This window comes from Heteronotia binoei, chromosome 11, assembly GCF_032191835.1.
Source record: "Heteronotia binoei isolate CCM8104 ecotype False Entrance Well chromosome 11, APGP_CSIRO_Hbin_v1, whole genome shotgun sequence".
NCBI classification, from domain to species: domain Eukaryota; kingdom Metazoa; phylum Chordata; class Lepidosauria; order Squamata; family Gekkonidae; genus Heteronotia; species Heteronotia binoei.
The window spans coordinates 8,734,984-8,753,009 of NC_083233.1; the positions used below are offsets into that span (position 1 = coordinate 8,734,984).

General features: G+C 46.4%; 1 protein-coding gene across 2 annotated transcripts in view; it reads right to left on the reverse strand.

Moving 5' to 3' along the window:
- LOC132579251 (vascular endothelial growth factor receptor kdr-like) overlaps positions 1 to 18,026 on the reverse strand; it is a 242,832-nt gene that overhangs the window by 195,846 nt on the left and 28,960 nt on the right. For both annotated transcript variants that reach the window (XM_060249494.1, XM_060249493.1), the window contains exons 3-6: positions 13,486 to 13,613; positions 5,245 to 5,407; positions 3,284 to 3,420; positions 818 to 989 (exon numbers count right to left, since the gene is read on the reverse strand). In XM_060249494.1, coding sequence (XP_060105477.1) covers positions 818 to 989; positions 3,284 to 3,420; positions 5,245 to 5,407; positions 13,486 to 13,613 — 600 coding nt within the window. The remainder of the gene's footprint in view (positions 1 to 817; positions 990 to 3,283; positions 3,421 to 5,244; positions 5,408 to 13,485; positions 13,614 to 18,026) is intronic.

Consider the following 18,026-nt stretch of genomic DNA (forward strand, 5'->3'; position numbering starts at 1 on the left):
AGACATCTGGGAAAAGCAAGGACAAGATACTGATAACATTGTGGGAATGTAGACATTTATGATAGTTTATGTGTTAGCAGGCATTCTTCGCCTCCTTCTTTGGGAACCCTTTGAAGTATGTCTTAAAAGAATTGTATCAATGTATTTCTAGCATCACTCTCAAGGTCCTGTACCAGGAGAGCATCTCGATTTAGCAATAAACGTAGTTTTGTATCCACTTGACTCGTTCTATTGAAAATCGCATGCTTGACAAAGATGAAGCCACGTAAGCTCTCCTGACCCTTGTGGGGGGAATGAGGGACTGACAGCTTGCTCTTTGGAACTGGACACTCATGAAGGTGCTCTTTACGTGCTACCGAGGACTCACCTGAATCCTGGGTCCCTACCCTGTGCCCTGGGCAACAGTTAGGCTTCAGTTGCCACTTCTCTTCAATTCCCATGTGGGCAGTGTCCAATTCAGATTGTGGCACAGAATTAGAAAAGGGACTTTAGCCTTCCCCCAGACCCATTTTTCCCAACATGAAATGGCCTGGGGGGGTACTATTTGGCCCTCTGTGGAAACCCAATATTGTTTACTCAGACTGGCAATGGCTCTCCAGGATCTGCGGCAGAGATCTTTCACATCACCTCTGACTTGATCCTTTTAATTGAAGGTGCCAAGGATGGAATTGGGGGCCTTCTGCATGCCAGGCATGGAGGCACAGCCCTGACTCTAAGGAGACATGTTGCACCACAGAGACAGCTGCAGACTGCACAATTGGCACTTCTGACTGCTTTCCAACTTAGTTTTGTTGCGGCACACAGCGTTACGTCTTACTGTATACTGTGACTGTGATGTTGGTCTCCGGCTCCTTCCTTGTGTTATTAGCAATTTGTCCTCTGCAGACATACAGGCCTCTGTCTTCCACCGACACATTCTGGATGGTCACATTGCTGGTGGCTTTATACACTGGTTCACTTAGGTCCAAAGTGTTTAGAGGTTTATGCACCTAAAAGGGAGACAAAAGTACAGTATCGAACATGCTGTGAAGAGCCTCCTTCGACCTGCCTTGAACACAGACTGGAGAAAGCTGGCTAGGCAGGCTAAAACAAGCATCTTCAGACGAGAAGCATGAAATGCCCATGCAGGGACTCTTCCCTGGAAGGGCACAAGGTCCAACAATGTACAACATTAGATCAGAAGGAATCTCCAAAATTTTGGGTTACGACTTCAAGAAAACTGCAGAGACTTTTTTGCTTGGATTACAATGAGAAAAATTTCCAAAGGAAGACAGGACTTTAATTTGGTACTTGCTCTCAGCTGCTAGGACATTGTATGCGCAGCTTTGGAAACAAGGAACAATACCAGAGAAATGGGATTGGATTGTGAAAGTTTTATCGTGGAGTGAGATGGACAAATTAACTAAAACTTTAAGAGACTATGACTTAGACTTATTCAAAAAGGAGTGGAAGAAATTCAAAGGATATATGGAGAAAGAGTGGAACGTAAAAAGACATTGGACAATTTTTTAGTATTAATCAAAAGTATTATATTTTGATAGATTAGTGGTACCTTTAGAATTAAATTCAAATTTATAACTTCGGGGAAGTCAATATTGGAGGGAGGGGGGTGAAATATCATATGGTTTAGTATAAGAAAAAGATAATTAAATATTGTAACCATGTGTTGTTAATAAATTGTTAAAACACAACATTAGATCAGAAGGAATCCTCTTGTGGGTAAATGTGCAGCACTATAAGCTCCACCCTAACATTACACTGTTAGGACACACGTGTTACCCAAGACAGAAAAAGACTGTTTAAATATCTTCAACAGTCTTTTTCTGTTTTGGGTAACACATGTGTCCTAACAGTGTAATGTTAGGGTGGAGCTTATAGCGCTATTTAAACAGCCATGATCTACAATTCTCAGTATGGGGAGAAGGCATTAGCTCATACATTTAAGAAAGTGATCTGGTGTTAGTCATCTGCAACCACAGTTGCATTTGAGCCAAATTCTAATCCAATTAAAAACCGGGAATGAACTAGTGGTACTGACTGAGGAGAAAACCCTTGCAGAGCGGAGGGGTTCTTCCCTGGTGAGAGCTGGCCCCGTGCCAGGCCCCGTGGAGGCAGGGCCAGTCAGCACAATGGTGACCTCTCAGCAGACAAGGGAGGGCCTGGGATTCTTGCAATATGCCTAGTGGATTGCAGAAGCCGTTCTAACGTCTACAATCCATGGTGGACGTTTCATGGAACAGCCGATCTCTTGCCACCAAAACTTTCTGGAGCAAAGCCATGTATTTCCTATTCCCTATTCATCAGCACAACCAATATTGTGCCACAGCAATTAAATGGTACCTTAGCCCTATGGGCAGGGCTGCAGGTGGGGTAGAGCCAGGGGGTGCACGGCCTAGCTGGAGTGCTGGTCTGCTGCACCGAAAAAGTGTTTAAAAAAACAGGCTCATCAATTTATGACATGGCTGCTTCTATTTAAACAACGCCCGGAGAATGCAAGCGTGTCGTTCTTTTTTTAATGTGCTAGCTGGTGCCCTCCAGGAGTGACAGGGCTCCAGGCGTTGGACTCACTCTTTCCTTAACAAGTATTTGTGGCTGTGGGGGAGCAAAGAGCCCTCAAGTTGTAGCCGAGTCACAGCAATCGCACAGGGCTCTTCAGGGAGGAGATGTTCAGGGGTGATGTGACTTTGTCTGCTTCTGCACAGCAACCTTGGACTTTCTTGGTGGCCTCCCATCCAAGTGCTAACCATGACCGACCCTGCTTAGCGCCTGAGGTCAGGACATCCCAGTTCTTAAAAAGCTTTAATGATTTTTGAAACAAAGAATTCCCCGCTTAACAACTGCTCTGAGAGGCAAAAGGGATCTTATGGCAGCTACAGTCATGCAAGGAAAGCATTCACGAAAAGCAAAGGCTTCTGAACTTAAAACTAATTGTTGATAAGTAACTTATTCTAACAGTTCAAGTAAAAGCACATCTACAACTGGACTTGGTGAGAAGTTTAGTTTACAGAAATTCCTGTTGGCAAAGAGGAAATCTCTGATTTTCCTTTAGTTTCTTTGAAGTCCCACCTGGATAGGTGGTCGCCTCACCTAATCATGGAGACTGGCTATGACTCTCCTCTAGCTTGCCTCTGCAAATACTGTCATGCTGCTCAGAACCTGTGACAGTCATGCTATAGACTGAATGCTGGTCACAGATCACTAAGGTCACAGATCACTAAGGAACAAAGCACCACCTCCTCCTCTTTCTCTGCCTCCAGCCAAGGGAAATATTGCAATGACTCACTTTCCCCTTTGGAAATTTCCAGTCAAATACAATCCGCCCATTGAAGAATGTTTCAGCAGTGCACAACAGATGCAGAGTTTCTCCAACCAGCAACTTTTGCGGTATGGCTTTCAGAGCCAGGTTCTGTATTCGATCCTCTGGAATGGACCAAAGTCAAATATCAAATCAGAATTAAAACAACAGATCCCAAAATGCCAATATTAAATGCTTAGAAAGCATTTGAGAAATATCCCAGGATATTCTCTTAGAATACCTGGTAACCACTTGACACCATCCTCTGTGTGGGAGAGTTTCTCAGGCGCATTCATACAAGCACATTTGTTTCAACTCAAGCAAGAATCCGATTTCGCTTCAGTGATGGGAGTTATTTTTTGTTAAGAACATAAGAGAAGCCCTGTTGGATCAGGCCAGTGGCCTGTCCAGTCCAACACTCTGTGTCACAGAAGAACATAAGAGAAGCCATGTTGAATCAGGCCAATGGCCCATCCAGTCCAACACTCTGCGTCACATAAGAACATAAGAGAAGCCATGCTGGATCAGGCCAGTGGCCCCTCCAGTCCAACACTCTGTGTCACATAAGAACACAAGAGAAGCCATGTTGGATCAGGCCAATGGCTCATCCAGTCCAACACTCTGTGTCACATAAGAACATAAGAGAAGCCATGTTGAATCAGGCCAACGGCCCCTCCAGTCCAACACTGTGTCACATAAGAACATAAGAGAAGCCATGTTGGATCAGGCCAATGGCTCATCCAGTCCAACACTCTGTGTCACATAAGAACATAAGAGAAGCCATGTTGGATCAGGCCAATGACCCATCCAGTCCAACACTCTGTGTCACACAGTGGCCAAAAAAATTATACACACACACACACACACACTGTGGCTAATAGCCACTGAAGGACCTCTGCTCCATATTTTTATCCAACCCCTTCTTGAAGCTGTCTATGCTTGTAGCCGCCACCACCTCCTGTGGCAGTGAATTCCACATGTTAATCACCCTTTGGGTGAAGAAGTACTTCCTTTTATCCGTTTTAACCGTTGTTGGTTTATAATATCCCATTTTTCTCTACCCTTAGGAGTCTCAAAGCCATTGCCTTCCTTTCCTTTCCCCACAGCAGTCACCTTGTGAGGTAGGTGGGGCTGAGAGAGTTCTGGGAGAACTGTGACCGGCCCAAGGTCACCCAGCAGGAGTTAGGAATCAAACCTGGCTCTCCAGATTAGAATCCGCCACATTTAACCACAACACCCTGCTGACAGAAAGCTCCTGCCTGCATTGGCCTTCAGGATGCTTATCTCACTACAGATGCTAATTATCTGCCCCCCAAGCATTTCCCCTCTGCTCTAATCCAGCTGACTGCAGTGTGCATTTGCACGCTGCACCTCATACAAGCATCCCTGCCACCCCACCCCCCCCACCTTCGGAGTGAGAGAAAAAGACTCAAGAGAGCTTCATTCCTGCTTGTGTCTGAGGCAGGCAGCTGGGACTCTCAAAGGCTCTGACCCTGAAGCTCTGGTTGGCCTCTGAGGTGCTCCTGGACTCAAATCCAGGGGAGGGACGGTGGCTCAGTGGTAGAGCATCTGCTTGGGAAGCAGAAGGTCCCAGGTTCAATCCCCGGCATCTCCAACTAAAAAGGGTCCAGGCAAAGAGGTGTGGAAAACCTCAGCTTGAGACCCTGGAGAGCCATGAATGGGGCTGTGGTTCAGTGGTAGAGCATCTGCTTGGGAAGCAGAAGGTCCCAGGTTCAATCCCCGGCATCTCCAAAAAAGGGTCCAGGCAAATAGGTGTGAAAAGCCTCAGCTTGAGACCCTGGAGAGCTGCTGCCAGTCTGAGAAGACAATACTGACTTTGATGGACCAAGGGTCTGATTCAGTATAAGGCAGCTTCAGATGTTCATATGATCTCCCTCTGCCACTGCAGCCCACCATGGCTACCCTCTAAAGCAAATGCAGCCACTCACCCACTTTCTGTGGCAGGTACAAGGATGTGAATGTGACTCCATCCACATCAGCGACACACTTGATTATGCCACTGAAGAACTCAAAGGAGGGAGAAGTGACCAGGAAGCCTCTCTTGGGGTCCCAATCCTTCCGCTTCTGGCTGAACACAGCGGCAGGCACATGCTAGGCGAGAAAGAAGTAAAGGTATTAAACAAACAACCAAACAACTTGCAGGCTCGAAGGGCTGTGACATGCCAGAAGGGTAAGGCACAAACATAATTCCAATCGAAGCAAGAAAAACGCAGAGCTCAGTGCCACCAGCTGTGAGAACGCGGTCACCCGCCACCTGCAATGCGGCCAGGAAATGTGATCGTGCAAAACACAACTCTGCATCTGTGGAACTGAAATGTTTCTGCCATCGCCGGTGCTTCTTGTAGCCATCCAAGTAAATGGTGCTGAGGAATCGCATGTAGAAGAATACACGGTTTCTCAAAATAAAATCTTCACCTTGTCTTTCATTTCAGGATAAGGAATAGAAAAGGGAGGTGTGGCAGGGAATCGGAAAAAGACAGGCACGAAGAGCCCAGACGAAAGCAAGGACACAGCAAGGAACTGCCCCAGCTTTTCAGAACCTGCAGCCACCTCAGGTGATCAGCAAATCTTCCCAATTCAGACAACGTACCCAGAAGGGTCTCCACTCAAAAGAGACCCTCTCACCATTGGCTGGAGGCTGGGGGCACCAGTTCTCCCCAGCCAAGAAAGACAGAGGCCAGCGATGATGCCTTGATGGGACTGTGTCTGACCTAGGGTTGCCAGCTCCAGGTTCAGTAACACCTGGAGATTGGAGGGTGGAGCCTGGGAGAGCGGTGCTTAGGGAAGGAATCGGCCTTGATAGGGTATCATGCCGTGCTGTCCACCTTCCAAAGCAGCCATTTTCTCCAGGAGAAGTGGAACGAATGTTTGAAACAAATAGATAATAAATAAGCAGTTGTGATCCCAGGAAGTTTCCAATCCCCACTTGGAGGTCGATGCCTCTCAGCTGAAGACACAGGGGCCCTGGGCTGCTGGGCATCCTCCCATTGAGAAATGGGCTACTGGCCCACCTCCAGCTCCTCCTGTTTTGCAGAGCTGGCTGACTTGAGAAACCACTCATTTGCATGCTGCTGTCCCAACCAGCCAAAACGCTCTAGAGCCCATTGCTTGTGCTGCTGCCAAGCCACCCCCTTCCTGGCCAGAATAAAAGCAGCACAGGAGAGCCAGTTTGGTGTAGTGGTTAAGTGTACGGACTCTTATCTGGGAGAACCGGGTTTGATTCCCCACTCCTCCACTTGCACCTGCTGGAATGGCCTTGGGTCAGCCATAGCTCTGGCAGAGGTTGTCCTTGAAAGGGCAGCTGCTGTGAGAGCCCTCTCCAGCCCCACCCACCTCACAGGGTGTCTGTTGTGGGGGAGGAAGGTAAAGGAGATTGTGAGCCCCTCTGAGACTCTTCGGAGTGGAGGGCGGGATATAAATAGAATATCTTCAATATCTTCTTCTGTAGCTCACTCAGCATGTCCCCCGCCCCCAAGAAAGAAGGAAGAAGATCCTCTCTCTCCCCCCCCCCCACCCCAGGATGCAGGTTGCGGGCTTCCAACTGGTCACCCCGATTTACTGTGTCACCTTTCTTGTCTTTTAAGACCAACAGAAGACCAGTAGGTCTCATGAAGGATGATGCCACAACAGTCACATCAAAGATGCTATGGAGACCAGCCCAGCATTATCTCTGCGCAGAGAGAGTCACAGCAGAGGGCTGTTCCCTGTGACCATGCACGCCACTGCTTTCTGCTGGTCCCTCTTTGCTGAATGAATCAGCCTCCACAGAGATGGATTATCCCCCCCACCTGCCCCCCTCTGCCCAATATTAACTTTATATTAGAGAGGAAAATGTTGAAAGCTTCAATTGCAGGCTCAGCCCTGGGAACTAATCTGATTCAGCTGACACGTGGAGTTAGGATCTTTTTAATATTAGCAGTCTGTACACTTTCCCATAAATATTTAAAGGGTATGGAGTGCAGTCATAATGGAAACATAAGAAATGTAATTTACGATGGGAAAGTAAATTTGCTACAGGAATAATAAAACTGAATAAAGTTGAATAATATGACTTTGCAGCTGAGTGTCTCTATTGGTCAGAAAAAATGGGGAGGGAAAAAGCTTTTAGTAGGACCCATGGATTAAAATTCTTCATACAGCATTAAAAATATATATATACACAAGTGCTTATACTGGAAGAAAAGCAAGGTAGGTATCTAACCTCCCCCTGAAAAGATATTACGGTATTTTTTCCTCCACAGTAGTTTATCACCGATCAGTGATTAATTTGGGAAGAGGATGTTCTAAATTTGTCTGATCACTTGACTCCTTCCTTCTCTGCCCCCTCAACTTCCTCTGAGCACAGGAAGCAGCCAGAATGGCTCCACAGAACATTTCCAGACAAGGCGAAACAACAAACAGTATTTCCTTAAATGGGAACAGCATGACGGGTGCCCAAGGTAAACACGCACACCTCCAGCAAGAGATTTGTCCCCTTTGATGGAAGCATCTTTGCGGCCAAGAGGCACCTTCCTTTTGGCCTGGACTTCCCACCCCACCCCACTCCCTTTATCTCCTTTCTATGGCCCAGACTTCTAGTTGCTTAAAACTGAACCACTCATCTCTCTGAGGAGCTCCTAGCACAGACAGAGGCCTTCCATTCAATACCAAGCACTGACTGGCAAGGAAGTTTAGTCCAAAACCAGGTGGGGAAAGATGATGACCTTAATAACAAGGCACTGAACTCTAATGCTCAAGGCCGAGCATGAGAAACCATCTCACGTGGCAAGGCCAATATTTACCCTAAGAGCAGATAGCAATGGCTCAGCCACTCACTCATCAGCATTTCTGGGAAACAAAGGGAAGGTTCTCACTATACCTGCCAAGAGGGAAAAACAGAAGCTGCATCTTTCGCTTCCCAGCTATGAGAATAGGATGGGAGCATATTGAGGAGGGGCCATTCTGTGAAAAGCTCTTCACTGGTGGTGGAAAGTGCCTTTAACTCACAGCCAACCCTGTAGGATTTTCAAGGCAAGGGACTAACAGAGGAGGTTGGCCGTGGCCTGCCTCTGTGCAGTGACTTCGGACTTCCTCAGTGGCTGAGCTGCCTCTGTGCAGTGACCCTGGACTTCCTTGGTGGTCTCTCATCCAAATACTAGCCAGAGCTGACTCTCCTTAACTTCCAAGACCTGATGAGATTGGGCTAGCCTGGGCCATCCAGTTCAAGGCGAGGGACTAACAGAGGCGGTTGGTCATTGCCTACCTCTGTGCAGTAACCCTGGACTTCACTGGTGATCTTCTGCCCAAGTACTAACCAAGGTTGACCCTGCTTGGCTTTCAAGATCTGACAAGATCATGCTAGTCTGGTCATCCAGGTCAAGGCTGTTCTTTACTATACAATGTGAAATTTTAGCTCAATACCTGAAATTCAACTGCTTTAGACACTGGTGGCATCTCATAATTGTTTCAGTAGGCAACAAAGATGACATAATGCAAGCTGCAAACCTTTAAATCACCGGAGATCCTAAATGCTACTACATGTCATCTTGCAGATGCCCTCAAATTGGAAGTACCCCCATGTGAGCTATCAAATACTGTCCAATACTGTGATCAAATATAAGAGGATATCAGATACATGTATCAAATATTTAAGAAAGCCTTTGTCACTGGGTGACTCTCTGAAGATTATCAAAGATTTCAGGTTTTCACGGCTGGTAACATCATTAGGGTTTGTAGAATCTTTCAGGATCAAGTGCCGTGTTCTACTGGAGAAAGTTTTCCTTCCAGACGTTTCGTTCTCAGCTGCGGAGAACATCCTCAGTGGTGTTGCAGCCGGAGCAGGCGTTCAGACCTTGGCGCTCGAAGGTCTGAGCGCCTGCTCCAGCTGCAATGCCACTGAGGATGTTCTCCGCAGCTGAGAACGAAACGTCTGGAAGGAAAACTTTCTCCAGTAGAACATGGCACTTGATCCCGAAAGATTCTACAAACTCTCTGAAGATTATTCAGTATCAAAACAACAGAAGATTCATTTTGGCTCCAGCACAAAAACAGCAAAGGACAAAGCCAAGACAGTTGTACTGTTCTAGGTGAACACCCTGTGGCATCTAAACTCCAGTACACTTACTTGAGGGAAAGAGCTGGCTCTCTCTCTCTCTCTCTCTCTTAAAATTACTTAGCAGGTGCATAAACCTGTCTAACACTAAGTCAGATAGATCAGAATCTATCAAGAGCCACTGTGGTATAGAAGCTAAGAGCTGCAGACGCTAAGCTGGAGAACAGGGTTTGATTCCCCACTCCTCCTTCACATGAAGCTGCTGGGTGACCTTAGGCCAGTCATGATTCTCTTTCAGCCCCATCTACCTGCCTCACAAGGCACCTGTTGTGGGGAGAGGAAGGGAAGGAGATTGTAAACCATTTTGAGACTCCTTAAGGTAGAGAAATGTTGGGTATAAAAACAACCTTCTTCTTCTTCTTCTCCTTCTTCTCCTTCTTCTCCTTCTCCTCCTTCTTCTTCTCCTCCTTCTTCTTCTCCTCCTTCTTCTCCTCCTCCTTCTTCTCCTCCTCCTTCTTCTCCTCCTCCTTCTCCTTCTCCTTCTTCTTCTTCCCAGACTGGCAGCAGCTCTCCAGGGTCTCAGGTGGAGGTCTTTCCAATCCGGAGATGCCAGGAACTGAGCTTGGCTGGGACCTTCTGCATGCCAAAGTGATGTTCTGCCACTAAGGAACACCTCCTCCTGTAATGCAACCCACCCTCTTGCCTTCAGATCAAAGGGTGCCATTAATACAACCACTGGCTACTGTTCTCTGCACCCTAAAAGGAAAAGGATGCGACACGGCAGTATCAGCTGCCTTTATAGGACTGCCTCTTTTCCTATGTATGCTTTCAAAATACTTCTACCCTGATTTTCTTCTTCAAAACTTTGGAGCTAAAGCAGTTACATAGACCATAGCTCAGAGGTTCTGTTCCCACCATACTTAATTAGATCTGTGCTCTATAGCTCTTGTGCCAATATTCTCCCCAGTCTCTTGTGCTCTGATGTGCCAAGCACACTAATCCCTGGCAGCGCTGCTCCAGGACCTTCTCATGGAAGTTGGGAGCAGGTGTAATTGCACAAGTCCTTGCCATGTCCCTTGGAAAGCAGCTGGAATCATGCTGTAGCTAAAAACTCCATGCTGAGTGCCAGGAAGTCTTGGGTTCAAATGTTGTTTCAACCACCAACTCACTAGGTAGCTTTAAGCAAATCAGATTGTCACGGTCTCAACTTCTCCTCCCTCTACAGTCTGTGGAAAACGATGCTGACTTGCCTTACAGAGCTATTTGAGAGACCTGTCTGCTAAGATAGCAATGCACATGAAGAACTCTGACTATCCAGGGGCAGCGCTGCAGCAACGGGTGTTATGGCAGACCCTAACGATGTGATACAAATGTTTGCCTTGTTCCCAGATTAACTAGCAGCACACACAGCTCCGAGGTTCTGTTCCCACCATACTTAATTCCTAGACCAGCCCAAGCCATTATGGCACTTCAGACAGAAAATCAAAATGACACCTTTCCTACTAAGTAGTAGTAGAAGAAGAAGATGATGAAGAAGAAGATATTGGATTTATATCCCGCTCTCCACTCCGAAGAGTCTCAGAGCGGCTCACAATCTCCTTTCCCTTCCTCCCCCACAACAGACACCCTGTGAGGTAGATGAAGATATTGGATTTCTATCCCGCCCTCCACTCCGAAGAGTCTCAGAGCGGCTCACAATCTCCTTTCCCTTCCTCCCCCACAACAGACACCCTGTGAGGTAGATGAAGATATTGGATTTATATCCCGCCCTCCACTCCGAAGAGTCTCAGAGTGGCTCACAATCTCCTTCACCTTCCTCCCCCACAACAGACACCCTGTGAGGTAGATGAAGATATTGGATTTATATCCCGCCCTCCACTCCGAAGAGTCTCAGAGCGGCTCACAATCTCCTTTCCCTTCCTCCCCCACAACAGACACCCTGTGAGGTAGATGAAGATATAGGATTTATATCCCGCCCTCCACTCCGAAGAGTCTCAGAGCGGCTCACAATCTCCTTTCCCTTCCTCCCCCACAACAGGCACCCTGTGAGGTAGATGAAGATATAGGATTTATATCCCGCCCTCCACTCCGAAGAGTCTCAGAGCGGCTCACAATCTCCTTTCCCTTCCTCCCCCACAACAGACACCCTGTGAGGTAGATGAAGATATTGGATTTATATCCCGCCCTCCACTCCGAAGAGTCTCAGAGCGGCTCACAATCTCCTTTACCTTCCTCCCCCACAACAGACACCCTGTGAGGTAGATGAAGATATTGGATTTATATCCCGCCCTCCACTCCGAAGAGTCTCAGAGCGGCTCACAATCTCCTTTACCTTCCTCCCCCACACAGACACCCTGTGAGGTAGATGAAGATATTGGATTTATATCCCGCCCTCCACTCCGAAGAGTCTCAGAGCGGCTTACAATCTCCTTTCCCTTCCTCCCCCAAAATAGACAGCCTGTGAGGTGGGTGGGGCTGAGAGAGCTCTTACAGCAGCTGCCCTTTCAAGGACAACCTCTGCCAGAGCTATGGCTGACCCAAGGCCATTCCAGCAGCTGCAAGTGGAGGAGTGGGGAATCAAACCAGGTTCTCCCAGATAAGAGTCCGCACACTTAACCACTACACCAAACTGGCTCTCCAGTTTGGTGCACATGAAGAACTCTGACTATCCAGGGGCAGCGCTGCAGCAACGGGCGCTATGGCAGACCCTAACGATGTGATACAAATGTTTGCCTTGTTCCCAGATTAACTAGCAGCACACACAGCTCCGAGGTTCTGTTCCCACCATACTTAATTCCTAGACCAGCCCAAGCCATTATGGCACCTCAGACAGAAAATCAAAGCGACACCCTTCCTACTAAGTAGCATTTACAATCCATCTGGAAATATTTATTTTTATCTGCCGACTGACTTCATTTGTAGAATGTCTTTCCACGCAATGAGGACCCAAAGCAGCTTACATCGTTCTCTCCTCTATGTTATCATCTGAACCCTGGGGCCCAGCTAAGGCTGACTGTGTGTGACTGTCAAGCTCGACTGATTCTGTTCAAGAACTAAGGGGTTCCTGGCCGGCCACAAGTAGACCTGGGGAAGATCACACTGGACCAAATGCTGCTAGTTTATTATCCTTTCCTGGCCCCTCTTTGTTTTATGACTGGTAATTACTGAGAGCAAAGCAATCAGCACCTTCCCATGAATCCTCTTGCAGGAGGAAGCGCCATCTGGGTGATACAAGGCCGAATGCCTGATAACGCCATGGGAATGTATGTAGTTTTGTGACTTATGTGTGAATGCTCCCCTGCTTTCCCTCCCCATAGGAATCTCTTTGAAGTGTACCTTAAAACTCATGTATCAATGTATTGGTTTCATTCTTCTCAAGCCAAGGCTTGAGCCAAAGTAACAGTCTATCAATAAACGTAGTCTTTGTAGCAACTTCAACTCGTCATTGAATCTGTCTGCTTGACAGTGGCTAGCCCAAGGTCACCCAGGAAGCTTCCACAGCACAGTGGGGGTTACAAACTGGGGCTCCCAGATTCTAGCCTGACACTCAAACCCCTACACCACACTGGCTTCTCCACAAGCCCCAATGAAACGAATCAGAGCTATGCAGGAAAATGGCTCTTCGTTTCAATCTGATTTGGCAGCGGTCATTTTGTAGCAGGAGCTCCTTTGCATATTAAGCAACACACCCCTGATGTAGCCAATCCTCCAAGAGCTTACAGGGCTGTTTTTTGTAAGCTCTTGGAGGATTGGCTACATCAGGATGTGTGGCCTAATATGCAAAGGAGCTCCTGCTACAAAATGACCCCTGAATATAAGAACTCCCTGCAGAAGTGTGCCCTGTTCCTGCATCATGCCCCACAGATCAGTTATATTTGCCACCCAGTCCCACTGAATCCCAGTGATCAGAGGTCACATCTATACTCTACTTGCTGGTCCTGCAGAAACAGGTTGTTAGATGAACCACAGTTATAATTCAGCAAAGCACCTTCAGTGGTTTGAACTTCTAGTTGGAAGAGCCACAGTTGTAGGAAGTCTCCTCAGGTTTCAAGAAGACTTTCATCTTTGCTGGTTGGATCAGTAATATTCTGCCCAGCAACTATGACTGAAAAAGGGACCCCTGAAAAATACTACTCACCAGCTGCAGGTCCGGTATAATATCTGGAGAGGTGACCCGGCAAGGTACAACAACCACTTCAGTAGCATTATGGATATAGATCACTTTGGGGTGCTTCGTGTTGGGGTCAACAAAAGGCTTCTTGTTATCTGTAGAACATGGAAAGAGAATGACAGTGATGGGCAGACAGACTGGTTTAGTTGCTGCTCAGTGTGGGGAAGGCTTGCTCAGACCATTTCAAAGGTTTTCCTTTTACGCAACTTCTCATTTTTTATCTCCATTGCCATAGGTTAGTCTGAGAGCCACGGACTTGCTGATGGCCACCTGGTGAGCTTCAAAGCTATATAGCAGGGGTGGCCTACGATAGCTCTCCATATGTTTTTTTGCCTACAACTCCCATCAGCCCCAGCCAGCATGGCCAATGGCTGGGGCTGATGGGAGTGGTAGGCAAAAAACATCTGGAGAGCTATCGTTGGCCACCCCTGCTATACAGGATTTCCTACAGTCTCCAGACTAAAGACTGCAGCAAGTCTTTGTTATTTAATTTATTAACATCACTTATAATCCACCTTTCTTGCTTGGACTCAAGGCAGATTGCACAGGGTGAGTCAATACAGCTGACCTGGACGGGATACCCAAGTCTAAAAAAACAGAACTGAAGCAAAGCATAAGTATTAATGACACATTAAATGATGCAAAATTCCACAGTAGGATTCTAGTTTCAGCAAGCTATGCACAGTAGTATAGACCACAGTTCCTAATAGTTCCTATCTAAGTAGCTTCATGAATCCTTTAGTACAGTGTAAGTCTATTGCGTAGAAACGCCCTCTTGAATAATTCAGTCTTGTAGTGGTGGTCTGGAGAACATCAAACTTCGCAATATGTCAACAGGCACCCCACTCTGGACCAAAGAGAGCTGCAGGAAATACCCCTCACTGACCAATGGAGCCTCTTAACAGTAATACCTCAGGGACCAGAAAGATTTCTTTTTGATGCTCCCTTTATCAGAGAAGGATCTATCCTTATAGCAAAAAGCAAGAGCCAGACAGATGATACCCCCTGATCTGGATAAGTTATGTTGAGTGATCTGGGCGATAAAGGGATCAACATTTCCTTCCCTCTCACCCCTCCCTACTGTCACAAGCTGGGGCCAGGCCAGGCGAAGTCCAGGGGCAGTCCAAGGTCTGTAGCTGGTGAGCAAAGAGGGTTCAAAGCGCCAAAACCAAATCACAGTCCAGGTATCGCAGGTCAGAGGTTCAGAAGCCGAAGTCAGGAGGTCCAGAAGTCAAAGCCAACATAACGGGGTCCAGAAGCCAAAGTGGATGCTAGAACGTCAGGTAAGTGACTAGTTGCTTCCACAAAGCCTTCTCCCAAAGCCCACAGCTATATAGCCCTCTGCTGTCTGTTGCCCATTTGGACTAATTGCTGACTCAGAGGGCGGCCAGGATCCTGCTGAGACTCAAGCATCCTCACTCCTAGAGGGGCCAGGATCCTTTTAGAACTCAGGGCTCAGGGAGCATCTTGCTCGTGAGCGTGCTGCCCTCCTCCGATCCCTGAGGTCCTGACGAAGGCGGTCACGCACACGAGCCACCCGAGAGGGCGAGGCAGGGGGGTTTGGATCTTCTCCAGTAGGAGGCAGGGGCACTGGTGCCGGTGGCAGGGGCACAGTTTCTTCTGCAGGCTCAGCTTCTTCTGCAGGGTCCCCAGCACCCATGACACCTACCCACCATCAGGTACACAGAAGCGAAGTCTGAAACACAGCCTGAACTATGACAGACTTCCATGCTTGTGATAGACCAGGAAGGGCACCCAAAGAACCCATATGCCTGAAGGACTAATAGCAACATTAGCAATGACAAGAGATGAATTTCTAAGGCTAATTCAAGTTCACTCGTCATCAGAATATGGAAAGAGAATGACAATGATGGCCAGACAGACTGGTTTAGTTGCTGCTCAGTGTGGGGAAGGCTTGCTCAGACCATTTCAAAGGTTTTTCTTTTACACAACTTCTCATTTTTATCTCCATTGCCAACCTTTCAAGGTAGGTTACAAATTTGAGAATTCTCAAGGAACTCAAAGGTGAAATACAATTATCACTTAAACTGACCCCTCACTAGAGGACTGGGAAGTATCCAATGTGACACCAATTTGTAGCAAAAAGGCATCCAAAGGGTAACCAAGAAATTGCAGCTCTGTGAGCACAATGCCAGTGGAAACCACCATTACAGAAAAAAATGGTTAAGTATAGATAGGAACAAGCCTCACTAGGGAAGGATCAGCATGGCTTCTGCAATAGAGAATTCTGCCTTAACATGCATTTCCCTGGGATTCTTCTGTGACTTTGTTCATGCACAACAGTGACTAAGACTGTAATGTCAATCAACTAAACTAAACTAATAACTGCAATGTACACTGAGTAGGGAGGAGCTGGTATTCCTTATTCAGGCTGCATCTGTTCAGGCGGCACCTACATGGGGATGCAAAGATGTACCCCTGTTACGGAAGCACCAACCAGCAAAGCAACAGTGGGTGGGAAAGGTATCTGTACACATCTTTGTGCACTGCTCCTTCTGTCCCCAAACCCTTTCCGTCCCCTGTGCATTTGCACTTCCAGTAGGCCCCTCCCACAGCCCAGAAATCCTCCTTTCTTTTTCCTTTTCCTTCATCAACTAAACTGTGCTATAATGCTACAGTGCAACTCAGTGGGGAAAGGAACCAGCTCTTTCAGGCGCTAAAATGAAGGCGGGACAGTGTGGGCTCATGTGATTTTGAAAACAGGGCTGACCTCCACCACCTCCCCACTGTGACTACAGAGGAGTATCCAGATCAGCAGTTTCCTTTTTCAACCAGATTGCAGTAGGATTATCTTTAATCCAATTTAATAGGGGAAGAACTGGGAGTCCATGAACATCACACCTGTATTGCATAAAGTGCAGGAGACTGTTTAGTTAAACAGCAGATTGACTGTATGTAGCCACTGGCCATTACAATACAACACAATATCATAAAAAGTGGCCAAAAGCAATAAAGAATGGTCAAATAAAAATACAGAGCAATGGGTTAAGTAGGTTATAATGCAACAATTGTAACTTTAAATACATTGCTAAAATACTAAAGCAAAAGCACTCAGGTTTAAGCTGCTAAAATATTAAAATGCATAATCCTGGGTTTTTAGCTCCCTCTTTCCTCTTTTTAACTGATCCTCACCAAAGAAGAGCATTCATGCTGGCCAGATTTAATGCACTACCATCTGCCATCCTCTCCGGAAGATACCACAGAATCCCCTGCAATCTTAGATGATGCCCTTGTAGCCAAGGAGTCATCGAAACGGTCTCTCATGTTCTTCTGGAATGCCCTTTCTATAGCAGTCCACGAGCAAGATACCGAGATGCTTTGCTCCTTGACCATCAAGGCCTCTCTGTCAATGCCAAGGTTCACTTTTTACTTCACGGGAAACACAATTTTGTTATTACTCGCGTTGCTTGCTTTTTACAGGTTGCGATCCAAATCAGAGAGGCTTTGACTCATGCATAGCCCACAGCTATTTTATGTCATTTAACTTTTGCTGGGTTTTTTTATATTCTACAGTGTTACTGTTGGTTTTAAAGCATACTGTACCCTTATATCAATGCCAATAAAGGTCTATGGTACTACTAATGCTAAGATAATAGCCAACTATTAAGTCAAAAGCATTATAAATCCGATAAACCAACTTGTGGTAAGTATCAATATACTATAAATTTATAGAGAGCTAAAATAAAGCTATCTAATCTGAGGAGGCAATTTTGGCTCTGATTTTTTTAGCAGCGAAGGCAAAAAGAGACACTCTATAAGTGACAAATGGATCAATATCAGAGAACAAGAAAACTGATTTCTCAGTGTCAGAAGAAAATGTATGTCCTGCTAACAGATTATCAATAAATTTGGCTTTAGCCTCTGTGTACATGGGGCAAAATAAAACATAATGGATTAAATCCTCCACAGATATAGAAATACTGAGCCATTGGAATCTGAAGATATCTTCCCTTAATTGTCCAAAAGGGTATCACATTTATAGACCCAGTTTTGTAAGCTGGAATTATTATTCAAAGCCCCTAATAGATCATCTGGAATAGAATAATGAACAAGTATGTTAGTATAGCAAACAAGCCAGCGTGTAGCCTTATGTGTCATTAGCTGATGACATACTTTGCTAAATATGTTGGTGATGACTATGTTACCTTTATTCCAGAATTTAAGCTAAGATAGATGAACGCAAGCTCAGATTGAGGGTAGGTCCAGTTCTGTCCTCAGTAGGGCTGCAGGAGTTCCCTTGGGTAGGGCAAGAAGTCTTCTAATGAACGGATTTTGAATTGGTTCCAGTCTGGAGATAATACGTTCCTTCCACCCCAGACTTCTATGCTGTAAACTAGGTAAGGAACTCCTTACTTATAAAGACTGTTTTGTAGCTTTCAGTTCTAAATGGGTTTTTGCAATCCTTGGAAGTGGCAGAACTCTTGCTGGCAAACTAACCTTCCCAAGCCCTGCAATATATTAAATTGGTAGTAAATAGTCTTGGCAGC